Genomic DNA, 24207 nt, shown 5'->3' on the forward strand with positions numbered 1-24207 from the left:
CAGAAGTGCATGAAAAACAGTACACTTCCTGACTTTTAAAGCTAACGAGAATATCGGCGTAGCGCAATGGACACAAATTTCCCATTTATGTGGATTCTTTCATGGAGATCATACACGGACAGTGCCCTGTAGACTGACAGTACTGGGACTTGGAGAGGACCAGGAGTAGTTGTGAAAGGCAGAGTTGGGTGAAACAGCAAGGAGGACAGGATGTCCAAAAGAAAGAAAAAATAATTACCTCCCCCTGTCCCTGTCTGTCTAAATCCCTGTCTCTTGTCTTTCTCTCCAAGAGCCCTAGCTGGAACTATTGAGACTACTTTTTGGAGACTCTTTGTGTGTTTGTGCTTGGCATTAAAAAGGTGTAGCATCAATCTTAATTAACTGTAACCATGTGTCTGCTGATGTAGCTTTAAATTATTTATTGTTCATACCCCTTTAGTAAGCCCCAAAGCATTCTCAATAATCTAATATATCCTATCTTCCCACATAACAGTCAGAGCCATGAGGGCTTGATGTAAAAAAACAACAACAAAAAACAAAACAAAAACAAAACAAAAAACAACAACAAAACACACACACACACACACACACACACACACACACACACACAAACTACAATGATTATTCCACAACTCTCGAAGAATATTTCGATCTGTTTCGTTTCGTTTCGTCCCACTCCCCCTCTCTCTCTGCCTACCTGTTTCTCTCATTCCAATCTCCCTCCTTTGGTAAGCTGTATTTTCTGACGTTGGATGACTGGAGTTTTTGGGTGTACTCTGTGTCTGGTTCCTCCATCCCAGTATGACAGTAGTTGAGATTAAATTTCATCCAACAGACACACTACACCCCAATCACCTATAAGATCTCATTACTGACTCCCACGAATTGTCAGAAAACATCTTTCTAAAATTCTTCCGTGTCAAGTGTGTTTCACCGTCTAGACTCATTGATTCATTTTTGATGTCATGTACTTGGAAACGGGTTTTGTCGGTTTGTCTTTTTTTTAAATTGAAGACTGTCTTCCGTCACGATGTACGAAAGGACAGAGGAAAAGCACTGGAGGCTAGTCAACTGCTTTTTATTTCTGTTTTCTTTTTTTCGTTTCTCTCCTTTTTTTTTCTGACGTATGACGATAAGTTTAAAGCGCTACACCCAACACGAGACACTTATTGCGAGTCGAAGTTCTCGGGGTAAATGATTCATCCAATCTTTGGTGAAAACTTTCTAAACTTGATACTCTTTTGTTCTTTCCACCGGACGTCCCCGTCTTTACTGTCTCTGTCTCCACCACGCATATCGTGAAACACACACACACACACACACACACACACACACATTGTTAGTTACACGCACACACACGCTGACATGTACTCGACCAAGTAGTTCCCAGTTCAGACGTTCATGTCATGTTCTTGCTGTCAAGACGAGAACCTCAATATGTTCTGCACTGAAAGAATGAGCAACTTCCCCCAAACCACACTTTCCTGATATCTTAAGGACAGCTCGTGAAATGGATAACTGTTAACATAATAAAATAAAAAATAAGGACAACAGCAACACAAAAAACACATAAAAAAAGACTCCAAGGAAGCAGCGAAATTGGAAGCCTGCCAACCCCTCAACTTGGTTTTCAATTAATCGCTGAGATGCGTGTTGATGTGCACAATGTGTGTGTGTGTGTGTGTGTGTGTGTGTGTGTGTGTGTGTGTGTGTGTGTGTGTGTGCGTGCGTGTGTCTGTGTGTGTGCGTGTGTCTGTGTGCGCGCGCGTGTTTGTGTGTAGGAACACAGCGTGGGTGCCCCCCTTTCCCTTCCCCTCCCCATACTCCTCTCTCCCCCACCACCCCCCAATCCCCATATCGAACACACCAACGTCCAAACAACGTTCGCCTGGCCATCCACGGTCACCCGAGACAGACCAACTACTTCTATCAGCCGATCACCAAACCACCACCACCACCACCAAACCACCACCACCACCAAACCACCACCACCATGGAACACGTTACAGTGGCAAAAGCAAGCCCACAAAGCAGGCAGCCATCGAACACAATCAACGGCTCGAGTATCCGCGTCAAGGAGCAAAAGGGAGAGAGTGATTTGTTTGGGCACCGTCCGGTAATTAGATTGTCCCATCACATCGTAAAAGACTGCGCCACACTGCCACCTCGCTTTGCATGGCAGAGATTCCCCGCCCCCCCCTCCCCCCCACTCCTCCCCCGTTGTCAGGCACGGCGCCAAGCGTCACAGACCCCGGTGACAAATGAACCGTTTCCGGAACTACCGCCCCCACCCCTCTGCCCCGGAGAACGTCTAGGAGGGGAGAGAAAGGGGGCGTGGGGGTGAGGTGGGTGCAAGGGTGGGGGTGCCGTTGGAAGAGCCCAAGACTTCGAATTCGTAAAAGATTGGGGTTGGGCGTGGGGGGGTGGGGTTGGAGGAGATGAAGGGGTGGGGTGGGTGGGCAGAATTGCTGTGACTTCAGTCCCAGACCTCTGGTTATCGTCAACGGTCTCTGTTTCGTCGGCCTTATCCAGCACCGTCGCCGAGGAAGCGATTTGTCACGAAGCGATCCCCAGTCCCCCGGAAATCTAGCCCCGGTGGCTGCTACCCTACCTCGGGAAGTTGAGATAGCGGTGCGGTAACTACAGTCTGAGTTATTTCAGGGTACACAGTAAGTTCCCACCGTGAGTTATCTGAGGTCGCCCGGGGAGTCGGGTCCACGGTACGGGGTGTTATTTATGTGCTGTCGAACGGGAACCGTCTCACGTGTGTCCCGTGCCCGGCAATATGACCAATCAAGTCATGGTTGGAGAAGAAAACGAGCAGCATATTTGGCGATAATAATTGTTGTGATTGATGAAACTCCTTAATACCCAGTAAAGTAATACATTATTGATGGGTACACAGGGAACCAACTGTGGCAAATATCGCTCAAAGCGAAACTTGCATTCTCTGGAAACTAATGGATGATACTTCCTGTTGATATGTGTTTATTGCGCTCGAAAAACAATCGCCACCATCCTATTTCACATAAATCTTGGAATTATACAAGTGATTTATGTATCCGTTCTTTCAGAAACAACAACTTGTGATCTGATTTTCCCTATCTGAAAATAGGGAGGAAAAACAAACCGATTTAAAGTTTAATTTCACGTCTTGGAGAAGAAAGTGTAAAACATCCCTCGTTCAAACACAGAATAAAAACAAAACGATGGGGCAGATAAAACTCCCGGAAAACACAAAGCAAACAGGGAACACATAGCTGTACGGACAACTGACAAAACACGATAAACAAGGACGAAATTCCAGCTAGCTAAACTAACAAAAACACACCCGTAAGAATCACAGACGTATTTTTACAACCTATCATAGATTCAAATGATTGTGAATTCTGAGCCACAACGCACCTTTCAATTGAACACAACTGTTTATACTACACAAATACAACAAAAGGAGTGTGCAGTGAGGGTGGGGCTGATCTACGTTCAGGGGGGAAACATAAATAATTCATCACAAGCAAATGTTGGACTCCGAATTTCGCAAAAAACATAACACAAGTAGTCGGAGAGAAGGTGGAAATGTAGGCCCAACAGGCTAAAATAAACAATCTACCACCCCTGGAACACATTGGCACGAGGTCGAGCGCATGCAATGGAAAATAAAATCGCCAAAACATGAGTAAACACTTCACAGCTGAGAACAAAACAATTGTTTCCGTTTTTGGGTTGGTTTGATAACTGTTTGTATGCTATCGTTGTCCTGAAATGGGTATGCTTGAGGCGAAAACACACGAAATTCTTCGTATTTCACTGTCAGACAATCAAGTCTGATCTGAAATTGCCCAACCCTTGAAAGGCGATTAAAAAGAGGACTTACCGATGAATTTCTCCTCGCTGAGCCCCTGAGTGTACTTGGACTCCACGTAGATGCTCATGTTGCCCACGAACTTGCTGCACGTGCTGCCTCGGTATATCTGACAGAACCCCTCGCCCTTCTCTTCCTTCTCGTCCCTGTGCAAAATACTCATGGTCGTTTTTATCGCCGCAGCACTATCATCACTGCAATCGCCAGACCGATCATCATCAAAACCATTAATCATGGAAACATTATCATTGTTACCATGATTATGATTACTGATTGTGATGACGATGATGATGATGATAATAATAATAATAGTAATAATAACTATATCAATATTAATCATGATGGTGATAATAATAATACTAATATAATAATAATAATATAACAATAATAACTATATCAATCACATCATCATCATCATCATTCTTGTAATCATTATACATACACATCCTAAAAATAAACATGTGAACATGTTTTAACAATGGTAAACGACGAATACAGACAGTAACACCCATCGTAGAAATAATTAGTGGGTTCGGAGGAACTGTTTGAATTAGGTCTTAATTTCTTCTCAAATATATTCTGTTCGGTCTGGCATCTCCTTGTGCTGACTTTGCTTACTTTCTTGCCTGTTTCTACAGAAATATTCCGGTTACAAGAAACAGCTTTAGAATTTATTTATCTTTTTTTTTTCACGGCCACCGGAGCAGTGAATTCATATCCACGTGGCCAGGGCTCGGCACAGAAAATCGGGGCCCATTCCTCTCTAACCTTCCCTATCCCAAGTCAGGTACCCATTCACACCTGGGCGGAGTGAGGAAAATCGAAGTCAGCCGCCTTCCCAAAGGACACGCCTCCATGCAGAAAGGGTGCCTCGGACCCTGAGCACTGGTGGACACTGGATCAGAAGTCCAACGCCTGGCTGAACCTGTTACGACGTCTAGCCATCGCAATGTTGAGAGACATACGTATAGACTGGCATGGAATCATCACGTTGACTGGCAAGCAAGCGTTTAAATGGGCAGTCCTGGAACTTTTTATCTGTTTTTTTTTTTCTCTCCGAGACAAGAAAAACATCCAGAAAACTGAAGCGGAAGGCATGGAAACCATGTGTGAACACGTCATTTCAAGCTTCCTGTTCCGTGGATAAACTAACCACCCTTGGCATACGGCTTGGCGTTACCCCCCGAATTTAACCCACAGCCGTACTTTGCCTCCGTTTTGTCTGTCAAGAGACTAACTATCCATGACATAAAGCTTGGGGTGTTGTACCAGATTTACTCCACTAACTGAACTTTACCTTCTTTCTCTTCTTCGGGAAACTAACCACCCTTGGCATATAGCCTCCGGGTGTTATACAAGATTTATTTCACCATCCGAGGTTTACCTTCTTTTCTGTTAATAAACAGACTAACCACCCTTGGCACAAGCCTCGGGGTGCTAAACAGGATTTACCCCACCAACCGAACTTTACCTTCGGCTGGCGATAAACAACAAAACTGAACAAACCAGCGAACTTTATTCTTTGGCTTGGTGGCTATGTGCACAGAGAAGGTAAGTTGATGATTTCCATAACTGCGCCTGTCTGGCAAACGGCCTGTGATGGAGAAAGAGCCTTCCTCAGATGCCTTTATCTTCCAGCTCGTGGCGCCGACTGGGGCAGGGGGGTCGGGATAAAGGGAAGGGACGGGGGGAAGCGTATATGGGAGAGATGTATACGTGGGTAGGGAGAGGGGGGACGGGAAGACAGGGAGAGGGAAGTAAAACGTGTGAGCGTGGGAGTGCGTAGGGTGGAGGGTGGGTCGGGAGGTTGGTGGGAAACATGGTGTTGCAAGCAGACACAAAACATTTTTCCCCCCCTTGATATCGTAATTCCCGGGGCGGTTACGTGATACACGCTCCGTGGAGGGACAGAGGGGTTCTGCGAATCGTCGTGTGCTGTTTGTAAAGTTAATGCATGACAAGACTTGGAGTCTCTTGGGACGGGAGGAGGGAAGAAAGGAAGAAGAAGAAGAAGAAGAAGAAGAAGAAGAAGAAGAAGAAGAAGGAGAGAGAGAGAGAGAGAGAGAGAGAGAGAGAGAGAGAGAGAGAGAGAGAGAGAGAGAGAGAGAGAGAGAGAGAGAGAGCAATAACGATAAATTCGTGGTGATTTTCTTTAACCATTTTTTTAAATTAATACGTGGCATATCAAAGAAAAGATGAATAAACAATTTTTACAAAACGAGGAAAAATCATTATTTTGACGAAACAGGTACTGAACAATTTAGAATGAGTTATGAACGGTGTTTTCACACACAGACAAACAAACGAGTTGTACTTACGATCCAGACAGATGACGGGAATCGTACTTTCCGTTAAATCTGAAAAGAAGGGGAAAAAAGACATCAAGATATTGTATCAACATTGTTTGGCTCTCAAAGCCAGTTAGACAGCCAGCCAGTCAGCCAGACAGATAGCCAGACAAACAGACAAACAGATAGACCAACACCTCTTACTGACTCACACACCCGTACACTCTCCTCATCATGTCCATTTCCTTCTCAGTCTCTTTGTGAGATAGGGGTCCATGTACAATACATCAACCCACAGCCCAGACCGCCAAAGAAAAGACAAGAAAAGAAGAAGAAACGCAAAGTAAAATACTCGGAAACAATCTCTTCTCTTTTCTGCCTTTGGAAAAAAAAAAAAACGAATGCCGCCGTCGCCCCCAATACATCAACAACCAGGGGCAAGAGGGTTGTGCCCCCTCGCATGTCTGGGATGCCCCCTCCACGAATACACACACACACACACACACACACACACACACACACATTGCACAGCATCCCCGCCCCACCTCTCTCACCCGCCCCTCAAGTGGCCAGAAGGCCCGTGGCATCTTTATTGGCAGTACCCGCGGTCTCGAAGAGTTAAAACGATGACGTTCCTATGCCAACCTGTCATTCCCAAATGCGTTTTAAGCAGAGGCTGTAATCTCCACCCCCTTCCTCCCTCCTACCTCTCGGTCCTTCTCCACCCACCCCCAGCACTTTCCAGCAGGATGGAAACCTTCAGAAATACCAGACGACAGGACGAAGAGGAATCCCGCGAACTTCAAGACAACTTGACAATTTAATTGGAATAAATGCTGACTTTAACGGTCTGGGATGAGGACGAAAGTTGTGGCCATATATTTACATATCTGCGCTGCCAGCGAATGTTTTGTTACTTTTTTTCCTGCCAGATGGGGAAAAACGGAGATATGGAGAAGAAAGCTATGAACGACAGACTCGCTAGGCTTTGAAGTTAAATTTTGCAAAAGACACATATCCTTTTCATAAAAAAACCAGCACATTTTCATCTGAAGAGCAGGAAATGAGATGAAACTTGAGGGCTACTGAAAGACAGACTTCGTCAATCGGCCCACACAGAAAGATGGTTTCACAGAACCTAAAATGAGAAGAGAGACAGAGACAGAGACAGAGAGAGAAATAGAGATAGAAACATACAGACAAATGCACAGAGGAAATTCTTCCGTCCGTCCCCTCTTCCTCACAGTCGCTTTCGCTCTCAATCCCTGAGAACAGCGACTGGTAACTCAAACGTTTGTCTACATCCCCCGCCTCAGACGCAATAACCGAGGATTTAAACCGTCCAAGAACTGCGAGGACGAGGGGACTCAATCTAACACAACACCGACATGACCAGAATGACAACACTATGAAACTGGGCAGCAAAAATAACAGAACAGTTCTACTGTGTAGCGCCCAAATGACTTCATACAATGTTAACCTTCACAGTACTTCGTGAGTGAAAAATTACCCTAACTTTCATTTAAATCTTCATAACTTTGTCAGGTTTGGAACTATTTAACTGAAACTTTATGACTTTGTCCAACAATGATTTTTGCATGTCCTTATCGAATACTGATGTTGTTTTCTTTGTAAACAAAGGAGTGGATAAACAATGAAATCGTTGTATAAGGGAGAGAAAGAAGACCCACTCAGTATTCGAGACTAGCAGTCAACCAGCTGAGCCCTGCATGCGCTTTGACAACAGCGAGACAGGGACAGATTCCACCAATATGACGCAAAGTATAAGGGATCTCCTCCTCCTTCCACACAGAAGAGCAGATGGCAGGGGACATAACATGTGGTCCAGAGCGCCACACACCAACCTTCGTCTTCGCGTGGCACGTTGGTACTTGGTTTATGGATGGGGGTGGGAACGTTTGAGGTTCAATCCTACAACAAAGTCTGACTCTGAAAACCGCGCCCCCTCCCTTCTAGGGAGCTGTCGCCATTAGCCATCTGTGGGCAGAAGGAACATGCGCCCATGTCTGTACCTCAGTGCCCGAGGGATCTTGGGAGTTACAATTATCGTTAAAGACGTGTCGTGGATTCGAAATTCACATTAGGTTTGAGTTTGACTTTCTCTTTCTTCACTCTCCCTTGAGACTTGGACAACGCTAGCCTGACACTTGCACGTCCTTTGGGAGACTAATACTGACTTGCCAAATGCAGAATGCCGTTAGCGAATGTCGAGAACTTTTGCTGCGTTGAATAAGAGAAAACCAGCGTTGAACGATTCCGGTCTGTACGGCATTTTTCTTCCGTTTATCGTTTTACAGATTTAACTCTCATTAAAGCTTAGCTCTATATTTGACAGGTTATACATTAATATTGATCTCATCAGGCGAATCGACATTGAAAGGGCCACTACTGAAATCATAAAAACAATAGTCTAAAATCACGTTAACGAGCATAGAAAGCAATAATGATTCTAAGAAAATATTCATTTCAAAACATTAAAACCATAGTTAGGAAGAAGAAGAAGAAGAAGAAGAAGAAGAAGAAGAAGAAGAAGAAGAAGAAAAAGAAGAAGAAGAAGAAGAAGAAAACAACAACAACAAAAACACAGTACCGAAGACGCGTGATTCTCCGCTAACGTACAACATCTTCATAAAGAAAAGTGCTGGAAAGGTTTACCACCATACCGACTTTGGTTTTTCTACCACTGAAGAATACTGAAAAAGTGCATATACCAAAGTTTACTGAACGAACACACACACACACACACACACACACACAGCGCGTCATGGACAAAGCGATCAGGGTGATCACACAGACCCACATTTTTCATACATTTTGAACAGAAAAATAGATGTCGCTGACAAAGCTCGGCTAGAAGCAACAACACCAAAGTACTGACACAGAATAACGACAACGGGAACAGCACGTGCTCCACAAGAGCCTCGTCGTCAGTAACAGCAACAGAGAAACGGCAGCAGAAGCAGACAAGAAAGAGAGAGAGAGAGAGAGAGAGGGGGGGGGGGAGAGGGGGAGAGAGAGGGAGACAGAGAGAGAGAGAGAGGGTGGGGGTGGAGGGTGTGAAGAAACGAGAGACAGACCACAGTAACAGAGGGAGTGAGGACAGGAAGAGTCAGGGGCCAGTTTCGTTGCAGGAGAACATGGAACACGTCGCATCTGTTACCATTTCCCCTGGTTCCGTCTCGTGTTAGGCGACCTCACGATAAGAAAATGCCCTTGCTTGGAAAACACTTTGAAGTACACGGCAATCCGTAATAAGACAGAAGGGCGGTAAACGTACACTGACCCTACTGATCAACATATCGATTAAACGACTCGCCAATTACCGATGATTAACGGTTCGATTCCATAATACCAATACCGTGCACTCGAGAACAAAAATAATTAACTAATGCCAAAACACGACTTATTTGGAAAGCTTATCTCCCAACACGACATGGTTCATTTAACACGCTCGACACTCTCCACAGAAATGAGAACAAAACCAGTCTGGCTGTGATGGGTTTCTCCGACGCCTTCGATAATATCTGAAAAAACAACAACTGGTTCTGATGCCATGGAATAAGCTGCAATTTAATGTTATTTGAAAATTTGCAGATTATCCAATAAAGCTGAATATTTCCCCCATCAAGAAACAGAACTCCCGCTTTTAAAAACTTTTTTCTTCTCAATCTCATTCTGAATATAGCAGCTTTCAAATCATTGTTCACAGACTGGCGAAAAGGGAGAAGAAAATCCGTACCCTAATCAGGAATAAACTAAAGACATCTTTCTTCTTTGACTGTGCACGCGAAGAACACAACCATCAGCGACCTCCATCTGTCTCGCAAGGCACAGGACTAGTTATGTTGAGGTTCTCACCGTAGAGTTTGAACAGCAGCTACAAAGGCTTCAAAGCCTCTGTCCTGTAGTGGCAGTCTCTGCACATACCTCGCAACAGAAAGCTTGTGAAGCTGCAAGAGGTAGACTAAAAGAATCTTGGTAAATGTCGACTGACATGAGATAAAAGAGGCAGCGTGTCGAGCCACAGGCAGAAGCTGAATTGTCACGCCAAACCACAGTAGTTTTCCCACACGCCACGTTATCTGCATGAGGTCGCCTAACACAGGCGGTTCGGGAGCCGTGTGCTGAACATCATCGCTTCACTGATAGTGCCTGATGGGGCTTGTGAAACAAGGCACGTGGATCTGGTGGCCTCCACTTTCATTGTCAGCTTCCACGGGCACTCTTATCAATTACATTAAAACAACACGCTTCAAGCTGGAAAAGGGTAAAAAGGTCGTGTGGTGTTCGGGGTGGTCTTCCTGCAGTTCCATGTCTCTGGCTGTCTGTCTCTCCTCTCTCTCGCATCATTGAGTGGTTTCGGTGTTTTGCGACATTAGATCTCTCTCCCTCTCTCTCTCTCTCTCTCTCTCTCTCCCTCCTATCTCCTCCCCTCTCTCTCACACACATTCTAATATGATTTTAATCACCTTACAAGAAGAATAAAAAGGAGGACAGGCGAATAAGGATGCGGAGAAGGTAAGTGGACGACAAATAGGAAGAGGTGGGTGATGATGACGATACTGGTGGTGGTGGTGGTGAGGAGGAGAAGGGAGAGGAAGGGCGAACAAAACCGAGAACAGATCGTGCAACCAGTGCAAGTAGGTATCAAGCAAATTGAACAAAACGAACTAATCAATATTAGGTCCAATATCATTATTCTATTCCCAAACAACGTGTCTCACACTCACAATGAAGAAACATATGTCAGCCAAGATGTGGTAAATCTGGAGCGCTTTCACTAATTTAGAAAACACAGGTTCTGTTTTTATTTAAAGGAAAAATCTCTCCGGAGAAAGATTAAGCCGAGCATCAAATTGTCTGGAAAAGGAAAATCACACCGGTGAAGGAAACCCATTGCCAGTCTCTCTCTGGAGAAAACAATTAATTTCTCAGGAGAGAGAGCACGGCATCAGTCTCTCTTTTGAAACACAGCGGCGTCAATATTTTTGACTCAAGGCCATGCCAGTATCCTTAGAGACAGCCACAACAATCCCTCGGGTGAAAGAGACTCATATGAATCTTTCTGGACGAAAAGAAAGAAGGGCCAAATCAATTTGTAGGGAAAGAATCAAAGCAATCATATTAGTCTTTCTGGAAATAAAGAATCAGACCAGTCTCTCTGGAGAAGGTGCTGTGTCAGTCTCTGGGGACAAACGTGCCATATCACTTCCTCCGAAAAAAGCGCGGTATTGTTAATGTGGAGAATTGGTTTCATAGCTCGAAACCCCTAAGAAACATGCGTCATCCACCCATCTGTCTGTCTATCTATCTATCTATCTATCTATCTATTTATAATTCTGGAAAAGAGCTGCATCTGTCTCTGACAAAGAAAGAGAAATATATCGTTGTCAATAGAGAATGATTACCGAAGAATCATTACCTCTTTTGAAAGGAAACAAAACGATTTTTCTAAAGAGAAATAACGAACGATAGATGTTTCTCTCTGAAAATCAATCAGCAAAACATAACAAAGAGTATGCTAAAATTACCGTTGTCGGTAAAACAATGTCGGAAACGGTTTCTGTGAGGATTGTATAACCACGGTCACTCTACTGTTCTTGTTTCGTGTCTCTTTGATGGTTGCATCAACATGAACTGTCGTTCCATTCACAGTTAAAGTCTGGAAGCGCTAGCAACAAAACAAGACGTGTGGTCTGAACGGCATCAACTTATCAGTCGATACAATGACAACCGTGATAATTATATCGTCTGAACGGCATCAACGTATGTCTATACAATCACAACCGAGATAATTATATGGTCTGAACGGCATCAACGTAACAGTCTATGCAATCACAACCGAGATATTTATATGGTCTGAACGGCATCAACGTAACAGTCGTACAACCACAACCGAGATAATTACAATTCGCGGGAAAATGTCAATAATCACAGCGCCTTTTTTTTCTCTCTCTCTTTCTGATCCTGCACAGTCGCACACGGGAACCAATCGACAGAAACCAAGCGACTAGGGGGAGGCCAAACTATACGGTTCCGGCGCCCGGATCTGAAACGAGGCAGAAAATGACATCACCACGGGAAATTAGGGTACCCAGCGCCCTCCGAGAAATGATGTTGTGATGAAGACCATATGACCATCGACTTCACCTTCCTTCCACCAAAATCCACCTGTTAACCCCTTTCTGTATACCACAACTCACCCCCACCCCCCCCCTCTCTCTTTGTGCTTCGTGGGCGCTCCAGTTGCTGGTTTTTACTGGTCTGTAGGTGGTTAGTTTGCTTAATGTGTTGCTTAGCACTGGCAGTAGAAGCAACGACTGCTGTGTGAGTTGCCGACTTTTTTTCCGGCAACTTTTTGCCAACGCAATATGTTCTGTACAATTTTTCTTCTTTAATACTGGCGACCTAAGCAATGGCGAGTTAAGTTTAAAGTTTTTATAGTAATGTAAAATAATTTCCTGTCTGCCCGTCACTTTTGATCAATTTGTTTTTCTCTATTTTTTTTATGGATCAGCCGATGTCGGTAAATAACAGGTATAAAGATAGTGAAAAACTAGTTAAAAAACCCCAAACACACCCAACAAACCCAACAACAACACTGTTACAACAAAACATAGCATCTCTCTGTTTCGCTCTCTCTCGCTGTCGATCTGTCAATCTGTCTGTCTGTCTCACTGTCTTGCTTCCATCCCTCACTCTCCTCCACCCCCCACCCCCAACAACGTCTCTGGCATGGCTGAAAATGTCACCGAGCGAATAATACCCTCAATGGATGCGAAGATTGGTTTACCATTGAGCACAGTCCTGCCATTCCTATGATCAAAAGCATCTCTCCTTGGGGATGTCGGTACACATCAAAGGAAAGCAGGTACCACTAGTCTAAGCTGGTTAGGTCCTTATCGCCTTGCAAGCCTGATAGCGGAGACGGTGGTGTGTGTGTGTGTGTGTGTGTGTGTGTGTGTGTGTGTGTGTGTGTTGCAAACCTGACAGCGGAGACGGTGGTATGTGTGTGTGCGTGCGCGCGTGTGTGTGTATGTGTGTGTGTGTGTGTTGTGAGCCTGATAGCGGAAACGGTGGTGTGTGTGTGTGTGTGTGTGTGTGTGTGTGTGTGTGTGTGTGTGTGTGTGTGTGTGTGTGTGTGTGTGTGTGTGTGTGTGTGTGTGTGTGTGTGTGTGCAGTCATCACAGTCTTTACAGACTACCACCCAAGTTCAGGGACTGTAATTATAGTAGCTTTCCCCTTTTGTCGAGTAAATCATGAATGTTGATAAAATGTGAACATTCCACTCACGACGGCGACAGATTGTGATACTATTTCTGGTTTGATGGGGTCAAACTGTGACTAAACGTTCATGAATGAGCTGAAAGTCGCGTTGACGGAGTCTTATTTAGGATATGTGGCAATCTTTTTACGTCCTTTCTTATGACTCTTGGTGGTGAGTTGAGTGAAACACAGAAAGAGAGAGAGAGAGGTGGGGAGGGAGATAGATAGAGACAGGGAGGGATGAATAACGAGAGAGAGAGAGAGAGAGAGAGAGAGAGAGAGAGAGAGAGAGAGAGAGAAACAGAGTGACAGAGAACGAGAACTATAATTTACAAAGACAGAGACAGACAGATATATGGACAGATAAAGAGAAAGAGGGACAGAAAGAGAGAGGAGGACAAAATGCAGAGCCAGAGAGAGAAAGAGAGAGAGAGAGGGGAGAGGGAGAGAGAGGGGACAAATACAGAGCCACACACACACATAGAGAGAGAGAGAGAAAGAGAGAAAGAGGGACAGAAAGAAAGAGGGGGACAAATACAGAGCCAGAGAGAGAGAGAGAGAGAGAGAGAGAGAGAGAGAGAGAGAAGAGAGGGACAAATACAGAGCCAGCGAGAAAGAGAGAGAGGGGGGGGGGGACAAATACAGAGCCACACACACATACACAAACACAGACGCTCCTCCCCCCCACCCACCCACCCACAGAAAATCAACCCAGGACACCAGCCACTCACCCGTCCAGGTCGTCTCCGTCTTGACCAGGAAGTAAAGAAGAGAGATCCGAGTCATCGTCGTTGTCTTTGTTCTTGTTGGACTTGTCCTTCAGGTCCGGCGGTGGGTCCTCTGCAACGGACACGTCACACGGCGAATAGAGCAGAACAGAATAAAATAGAACAGAATAATAATAATAATAATAATACAATGATGGTAACAATGATAATTACAACAACAATAATGGATACTTGTTGATCGCTTTTATCCCTGATAGGGAGCTCAAAGCGCTTTACAATAAAATAAAACACACACACACACACACTCACACACACACACACATAAACACACACACACACACAATATCATCAAGTCCACCGGGGTCACAAGGAATATTGAGAGGATAGTACATAAAAGGTACTAATATGAATCGTAAATCATTATACAAACACAGATACAGTTGGATTTCAGACTCATTATGCATGTGGATAGTATATGCATATGGATAGTACATAAAGGATACAAACATGAATGGGAAATCGTCATACAATCACAAATAAATTTGGATTTCAGACTCATATGCATATGGATAGTACACAAAGGATACAAACATGAATCGTTAATCATACGAACACAAATACAGTTGGATTTCAGACTCCTATGCATACATATAAGTTCTCGGGCATGCGGGACGTGACAAAATCAAAACCCCTTTGATATTTGGACCACACACCAAATCACACGAATAGCAGACCCGAACAGAGGGTACGAGGAAAAAAAAACCACTTGATGGTTATAAGCTATTACTGGCAAAATAATTATGAACTTACATAAAATACGAAAAGCATACGATAGCTAACGTAAGTCTGTGCAATACATTTTCAGACACAAGTAAGAGTTCTAGAAGTATCGGATCGTTAGGACCAACCAACAAAGTGTCTGGCTATCAGGACTTTTCACTGCAGTATATAAGGTTAGCGAAGTGGAAAACTGATACTCAAGACCAGTATTTGCAAAACATGGTAGGATGGAGAAACCGCAATACTTCGTGTGGAAACAAAGATGCGTGTGAGAATGAAATGCACCCGAGCAGAGGGCTGGTTCCAGTTACGTCAACACGTAAGAGGGGAAAACAGTAAGAGAACTGTGCTAAAACCGAAATAAATCTGGTTAAGAAAATGAAACCTTGATTGCAATGCAATACAACTGCAATACAATACAATACAAAACGATACAATACGGGACGACACAACACGACACGACACGACACGATACGATATAATTCAGTTCAGTTCTGTACCTCACCGCACATTACAGTGGATGAACAGTGTAGTGCAGCAAATACGATGCAGTACGATACAAGACAAGAAGACACGACACTACTCAATAGGCTACGAACACAACACAACCCAACCCAACAGAACACAACATAGTTAAACAAGTAACAGAACGCAGCGCAATACAACCCTCCAGCACCCATGACTGATAACAACGAGCCACACATCGGCCACTGGAGGATCGCCAAGAGCAGAATCACATCCACTGTTGTGTTCAATGTGGCAAAAATGTCAGCAGGGAGAGGGAGGGGGGAGAAGAGGGGGGGCATTCTCCACAGGGATGTGAATGGTGAATGTCAATGGGTGAAGCGGTTGGATATTCTGATCAATTATGAAACATGCAGGTCACTTTCCACACACTGACATTGGAAATACGGAAACGCTCCATAGTGACGAGTATTATATAGTCTGAAGCCACACATTTGATCGATTCAATAAAATACATACTTGTATTGCTTAAAGTCACAGCTTGCATTTGACGTTTTCCATGTGTTAACTGGGCATAGGGGAAGGATGTGGATGGGGTGTAGAGGGAGATCTTGCCATGTGGGCAGCGATTAGCATTCGACCGTCTGAATGCACTTTCATAGAACCCCACCCCCTTCTCTCTCTCTCTCTCTCTCTCTCTCTCTCTCTGTGCTTCCTCAACCAACTCACCGTTTTTGACGGTTAGTATCCCCGTGGTTTCTTCCTCCCCGAAGTGGTTGGTGGCTTTACACGTGTAGTACCCGGTGTCCGAGGACCGCAAATCATCCATCCGTAACCTGTGACACACATACAGAATCACACACAATCGTTAGAAATCATTAAAACGTGTAGCATTGTACACGCGTTAATTAATCAATGCTCTGTGTTGCGCGTGCATGGACACACAACACACACACACACACACACGTTGCAGGCTGAAAAAAAAAAAATCAATATCTTTCTCATCACCCCCCACCCCTCTCTCTACAATGACCAAAAACGTACTGCGAATAAATGAACAACCAGTTAAAAAAAAATAATAAAGAAAAAAAAGAAAGAAAAAAGAACAAAAAAAAAGAACACGCACTTCAGTGCATACAGCTGGCTGCAAAGAAAGTGACAGGTGTATATTAACAACACTGTCAGTTTGTTTTCTTGCACGTGCAGCAGCAAGCGTTGTGTCAATGCTTTCCTTCCCCCCCCCCCCTTTTGTGGCGTTCCATCTTTCAAAACCGAACACGCTCGATCAGTACTGTGAAGCTGGGGCACAGGTACGTGGGACAGGAAGTATGGGAAGTATAGGGAATACTTTTGTTGTTGCTCAATCTTCTTTCTTTCTTGTTGTTGCTCCATATTCTTTCCCTTTCGTCTACGTGTTCGGGAATAGTGTAACACCAGAACCAATGTATACAGTTCTGTCGCCTTTTATCATATATACATAGCTTTAAAGAAATAGCCCGCCTGAATACCTATATATAATATATATGATATCACTGAACACACACATATATATATATATATATATATATATATATATATATATATATATATATATATATAAGGGGATTAAGAAATATCGAGGCTAGGAGATGAAATGATTAACAAACAGTAAAGAGTGGCAACTCTCTCCATTCACAATGTACACAACTTTAAGTCAGTGCTGCTTATTTACCTGTGTCCTAGCTGAATCGGAAGTGTAAGCAGCACTGACTTGAAGTTGTGTACCTTGTGAATGGAGAGAGTTACCACTCTTTGCTATATATATATATATATATATATATATATATATATATATATATATATGCATACATGTAGAGGGAGGGAGGGGGGGAGAGAAGGAGAGAAACAGACAGACAGACACACACACACACACACAGAGAAAGAGAGAGAGAGAGAGTCATTAACGATTCACGTGTCATACAAACAGTGGCAGAACAGAAGGAAGAAAAGGGGAAGGAGTGTGGGGGTTAAATGCTGTCAAGGCACGACTTTCCTCTCCACATACAATAATCATACTTGAAAAGACGGAATGCAGATGTAGGTCCTTTGACAACCTTATCGAGTCACACACACACACACACACACACACACACACACACACACTTGACAACTCCCCCCCCCCCCCCCCTGCCCAACACACCTAATATTTTGCATCCCAAACCCATTGATACATTAAAAAGAAAAGCTTGGAGCTCAAACGGGTATCTCATCTGATGAACAAAGCAATCCTAAGCCACCAAGTCTCGCAGGGAATCAGGACCTAATAAGAGAGAGAGAGAGAGAGAGACAGACAGACAGATAGACAGAGACAGAGAGATCGTGAGGACAAGTAAAGACTGGAGAATGTGGTCTGAGTTGTAAAAGGAATCTGTGGCAGGGACAGGTTGATTTACCAGCTAAAAACGCTTTGTTTCCTTCTCCTCGTTTCTTTAACTATGATCTAATAACAGGGCTGTAAAAAAGAGAAAAGAAACTGTGTGCTGTAGTGAACCATCCCTTACACACTAATGGGTGGGTAATAAAAGGGGTGGGTAGTCGGGTTTCTGGGTTGACCTGTGACTGTTTGTCTGGCCTGGTTCCATGGGCACCACCCGAGCTGTCCGTGCATTCCAAAGTATTAACCCCTTACTTCCTGTTACTCTGTGTGTGTGTGTGTGTGTGTCACTGTGTGCGTGCGTGCGTGTGTATGTGTCACTGTGTAAGTGCGCGCACGACGCGCGCGTGCGCATGTATGTGTGTATCTAATAAGGGGAAAGAGAGGGAAGGACAGAGAGGGTAAGAATACATAATTATAACGTGTGTTTTAGCTTGTGTGTGTGTGTGTGTGTGTGTGTGTGTGTGTGTGTGTGTAAATGTGCCACGCACACAAGCCCCCCTCCCCCTCAGCCCACCCCCCCAACACACACACACAAAAGCGAGCGAGCTGAATGCCAAACGAGCATACCCATATAAATCAACATGGTACGTAAAAACAAAACTGCACTTCAAACAAAAACGGATTACCCCCTACCTCTCCCTACACCCCACCCCACCCCACCCCACCACCTCTTACCCCACCCTCTTCCGACCATTCATACCCACAACACCAACAACAACAACAAAAAAACCCGTTCCGTTTCGCTCGCGCACCCTCACACGCACCCGCACCCCACGCACCTACTCCCACCCACCCACACAAGCCTCAGCCAGTTTCCCCCAAAAGGCTGAGAATGATCTACCGAATTCTTGATGCGTTCGTACTTTGACTGGGAAACGGAGGAACACGAATAACCTCTCTGTTATATCGTTTCGCGATAATGAATGCCGAGGAAGAGGTTTCCAGCATCGGCATCGGTTCCGTTTGGCGTGCAGATACATCCTTTTTGTATCCCGCTGACTCGGCGTCTGGTTCTTCTCCGCCACAACTGTCTTTGATTTACACTGAGAGTAAAACACACAGAGAAAGAGAGAGAGTGGGAGGGGGAGAGAGAGAGAGGGCAAAAGGCACACACACACACACACACACACACACACACACACACAGCGAAAGAGAGAGACAGAGAGACAGGGAGTGAGAGAGAGAGAGAGAGAGAAAAGAGAGAGAGAAAGTGGAGAGGGAGAGGGGAGGGACACCCCCCCCACCCCCGTCGCCCCCACACACACACATATATATATATATATATATATATATATATATATATATAGAGAGAGAGAGAGAGAGAGAGAGAGAGCGAGAGAGCGATAGATAGAGAGAGAGAGAGAGAGTGAAGGATGAAAGAACTGAGAATTATGATTCATCAGTAATAGACATAGAAATACAGAAAAGAGGAAGAGAGACTAGATGCAGAGAAAGAGGGGGCAACAGAGAGGGAGAAAGAGGGTGGAAGGAAGAGAGGAGAGAGAGAGAGAGAAAGAGAGAGGGGGGACACATACATATACGAATACAAACACACAGATATGAACAGACGCGCGCGCGCCCACATACGCATTCACACCCCCCCCCCCCCCCCCGCCCCGCCCCCTCCCCCAACACACATATCTCCCTCACCCCACACCCAACTATCCCCAAGTCCTCCTGACAGACAAGGGAAAACGGATGGCTTCAATCCTATTATCAGAAAGGGAAGCGTCCCCCCCACCCCCCCCAAACACCCCTCTCCTCCCCTCTCGCACAAAACAATGATTGCTTTTCCTCTCATCCATCAAGACAAACGCATACAACTCATTCGCAGATATTTGTCAGCGAGCTACACAACCCTCTGTCTCTGCAGCAAAACTGCTGCTACAAAACTAATATCGTTTTGTCAATTGATCCATCATGTTCCTAACAGCTTCTTTTATTTCTTTTTTTTTTTTTTTTTTTGGCTGTTTTCGTCATCCATCGTGTAAACTCCCTTTTTGTGGATGGTGGTCATCGTAGGTGTTTTTTATATATATTTTTTTAAACTTCTTGTTATCTATTCTACTTTTTAATGTCCAGCCTTGGAAAGTTCCGGAAAGTATTTTTACGATGTCCATCATCTCAATCAGCGGTTTATGGAAAAGTTATAATTTTGTGTTGCATCTCTGTCCCTGTCTCTCGCTCTCTCTATCTCAATCAGGCGTTCAATATATATATATATATATATATATATATATATATACATGTGTGTGTACCACTGTGTGTTTATGCACGCGTGGTTACGTATGTGTGTGCGCGCACATCTGTGTTCGTACCTGTGTGCACGCCACAGACAAGCTTATTGTCCATCACTATGCGCCATTGTTTGACGAAATTCACCACCAAAATAAGACATAAGCACCAAGTATTCAATTGTTTGTCTCACTCAGCCCTCCAATCTTCCCTTCTAGAAGAAGATTATGATGATGAAGGAAGAGGAGGAGGGAGGAGGAGGAGGAGATTGAAGAAGAAGACCGAGGAAGCCTGAGAATAAGAATGAGAAAAACAATCACCACTGGACGTAAGGGAAGTTGGGAGGAGATAAAACAGCGAGGTTAAAAAAAGTAGGATGAAAAGGAGAAGGGTGAGAACTTGGAGAGAAGGAGGAGAAAGATAAGGACGAAGAAGAAGAAGAAGAATGAGAAGAAGAAGAAGCATGATAACAAAAAGTAGACTGATCATGATGTACAAGAAGAAGAAGAAGCAGAAGAAGAAGAGAAGGAGGAGGAGGAGGAGGAGGAGCATGATAACAAAAAGAAGCAGACTGATCATGATGTACAAGAAGAATAAAGTCACCATGGGACGTACAGGAAGTTGGCAGGAGATGGAGGAGCTAGGTGAACAAACAGTAGCAGGAGAAAGAGGAGCTGGAAGATGAGGAGAAGGAAATGGAGAAGGAAAAAGAAGAAGAAGATGTAGTATGAGGACGGCGGAGAGAGATATAGAGAGAGACAGAGAGAGGGAGAGAGAGAGGGGAGAGAGAGAGACAGAGACAGAGACAGAGACAGAGAAAGACAGACAGATAGAGACAGAGACAGAGAGAGATGTGCCAAGACCAAACCTACAGGACAGTACGTGGACGCACGACCAGTAAGCCTTCCTGTCACAGGAAATGACAGGGGACTTATTTCCCCTGTCAGCACGTGATCACATAGACTGTGCTCTATGCATACAGAGATGATCGGATTAATCGATATATTATACTTTTCGTGGCATTTTGTCTTTTGTGTGTGTGTGTATACATTCTGCTGGTGCAGACTATTACGATTCCAGTATATCTTCTCCCCTACGTTCTTCTTGTGGCTGCTGCTGCTGCAGTTAATGTTGTTCTCTCTCATTATCATTATTATTATTATGAGCATTTACGCCTCATCTTGAAAATAAGCCCTAGGCGTTTACAAATAGAATGAACACAAATGTAAATACCAACAAACAACGACAACAATTGAAAAGAGATACTAAACATTATCAAAAATTATTCACCCCCCCCCACCCGCTTACATACACACAAGCACACGCGCACGCACACACACACACGTCACAGCACACAATCGTAAATAGCACACAATCAACAATACAACCAACAATTTCAACTCATACAGTACATTCGAGAACAGAAGGGTCTAATTTCATTTATTCAATTTTGTAATCGTAAAAACTGTTGAGAGGGGCTGGGGATTGGGAATACTCGGATAACTGAACTCGTTAATCAATCATTCTCAAGACAAGGAATATCGTAAGCTGCAAAATCAAGCGCCTGTATTCAGAACGGTTTTTGGTGATTGTTGATAGTTTGTTCATTACCTCTTTACATTTAATCAATCTTATTTTTGTTTTTGGTTCTATTAAATCTGAAATCCATAAAGCTTTGGCCAATATAACAATACAGTAAACGTTCCCATTTCAACTCATTCGAACATGAAGCTTTTCCGGTGTTTATGTGGTGAACTATTATTATCTGCAGAAGGGATGCTATCCCGGGCGAGGTACACCTCTATACCCACACAATTACACTGGTTTGCACTCACGCACAAACGGTCTCTTTCCTTCAAAGCCCCCCCCCCCCCTCCCCATCCCTCACCTCCCATCCACGGTGGGCAGAAGCACGCAGCACGCAGCACGACCGACACACACAGTCCGCGGGATACAAAGACATACCAACAAAGTAAACATACATGGGGAAGATAGAAGCAGGGATGGGTGGGTGCGGGTGTGCACGCACGCACAGATATAGAAAGACAAACACAAGATTGACAGATGATAGATAGACTGGCGGATAGATAGAGAGAGAGATAGACAGATAGATAAATCGAGATACAAAGAAACAAGAGGAAGATAAAAGTTTTCACCCCAACCACGTTTCTTCTTCCAGCCACCAACCACCCCACCACCCCTTGACCCAACGCACACAGCAGTAGAAAAAGGAAAGTATAAAACGCGGCACACTCGGCAGTTCAGCATCGAAAACAGGAAAACGAAGTCTCCATTGACCTGTTCTTGAAGGGAGAAAACCAGTTCAATGCCAGGTTGGGGGGGCTCCAGAAAGACGCGACATGATGCACAAATGGTGGAAAGGAGTTATAAGAATTTGCATTTGAACATAAGTAAGAACACTTTATGACTTTGGTGGGGTTGGGGGTGGGCTGGGGGGCGGAGGGGACGGAGGGGGGAAAGGCAGGTGATGTGTTATGAGGTGTGAAATGGAACTGGGTGAGGTGACGTTGGTGTTGGTTGTGGTGGCGGTGGAGGGGGGTTGGGATATGGGAAAGATCCGGTTTCATTAGAACAATTTTGTTCCGGAGCTCCGAACCCAAACAGGCCGAAGCGGGCCAGTGAGTCGGCCGGTGAGTCATGATGCCAAAGCTTCAACGGGGGAAGAAAACACGGCACAGAAAACCCACACTGCCAGCTTGATTAGTTCGTTACAAAAATTGAAGCAGATATTGTCGAGTTCCAGAGGAATGATTAAGCCTTTTTTTGTTGTTGTTTTGGAACTGATTAATCTCAAAGTATTTTTAAACGTATCAATTTTGGTTTGAGAAATACACTTAATTGGATTTCACTATATGTGTGGTTAATATCATGCACCGTATTTGTTATGGAGACATACACTGTTATGAATAAAAGAAGCAACCCGCGTTACCCGAAAGGGGGAGAGAGAGAGAGAGAGAGAGAGAGAGAGAGAGAGAGAGAGAGAGAGAGAGAGAGAGAGAGAGAGAGAGAGAGGAAATAGCCAGCAGCAACTTCTCTATCACAACATAAAACACTGGTTCAGTATAAAATTATGTGAAACAGGCGCCACTTACAAGAGCGATGATAACTTCAGTAATCCGCTTGTTTTCATATGCCGTTGTATATACCATTGTATGTGCATTGAGTATTTCATGGGAGGAGCTTAGAGCCCAGTATATGGAGAGTTTACGCCATGTGAGTACATTATTATCATTGTTGTTATTATTATCATTATCATTATTATTAATATCATTATCATTATTATCATCACTATTATTCCACGTCACTGCTATCAGAGCTGCCAAAGATACGAACCATCGAACCTTTGCCATTACCAAAGATCATTGTACAGCTGCTGCTGCCGATATTGCTGTTAATAGCCAGTGGTGTTGTGTCGCATTGTGTTGTGTTGTCTCCACTGGCTCCTTGTTTCACACAGAATAAAGTACAAGATCAGCACTCTATGTTATAAATGTATTCACAAATCAGCCCCTTCCTTTCTCTGTGGCTGCCTTCACCTCTACACTCCATCTCGCTCACTACGATCGGCTTCGGATCCACTCTGTTTTCACATACCCAGATTCAAACACTCGACTGTTGGCCGCCGTTCTTTCTCTGTCTCTGGACCTTGTAATTGGGGTGAACTTCCTCTTTCGCTTCGTCAAGTCTCCAAACTCAGCTCTTTCAAGTCTGGCCTTAAAACCCACCTCTTCCCCAAATAGCCTCCCTTCCCTGCCTCTCCCTTGTCTTCAATTTCTCCAGTTTTAGAGTTATGCATGCGTGTGAATGACTGGTGCGAAAGCGCTTTGATTTGTCTCTGCACAAGATTCAGCGCTAAATAAATACCATTATTATTATTATCATTATTGTTATTATTGTTGTCCTGTTTTGTGCTGTGTTATGTTGTGCTGTTCTGTTGCATGTAACTAACAACCACTGTATCAGTTACAGGTTTCCTTGTTCGTTACACAAAGAAGTTTCTGATTTACTTTCACCCCCACTGTGATCTGTTGTGTGGTGTTGCATGCATTCATTCTCCAGTTCGTTCAGGCTTGTCCGTGGAGCATTTCTGTCTGAATAAAGTTAACGTCCTCGTGCCACCCTTTT

General features: G+C 44.2%; 1 protein-coding gene across 1 annotated transcript in view; it reads right to left on the reverse strand.

The window, feature by feature from the left end:
• The window catches only part of LOC143295295 (inactive tyrosine-protein kinase transmembrane receptor ROR1-like), a 210547-nt gene that overhangs the window by 30880 nt on the left and 155460 nt on the right, over positions 1–24207 (reverse strand). The window contains exons 4-7 of the mRNA XM_076606916.1: positions 16140–16246; positions 14169–14277; positions 6181–6219; positions 3875–4008 (exon numbers count right to left, since the gene is read on the reverse strand). Of these exons, the coding sequence (XP_076463031.1) occupies positions 3875–4008; positions 6181–6219; positions 14169–14277; positions 16140–16246 (389 nt within the window). The remainder of the gene's footprint in view (positions 1–3874; positions 4009–6180; positions 6220–14168; positions 14278–16139; positions 16247–24207) is intronic.

The sequence above is a fragment of the Babylonia areolata genome, chromosome 20 (genome assembly GCF_041734735.1).
Source record: "Babylonia areolata isolate BAREFJ2019XMU chromosome 20, ASM4173473v1, whole genome shotgun sequence".
NCBI lineage: Eukaryota > Metazoa > Mollusca > Gastropoda > Neogastropoda > Buccinidae > Babylonia > Babylonia areolata.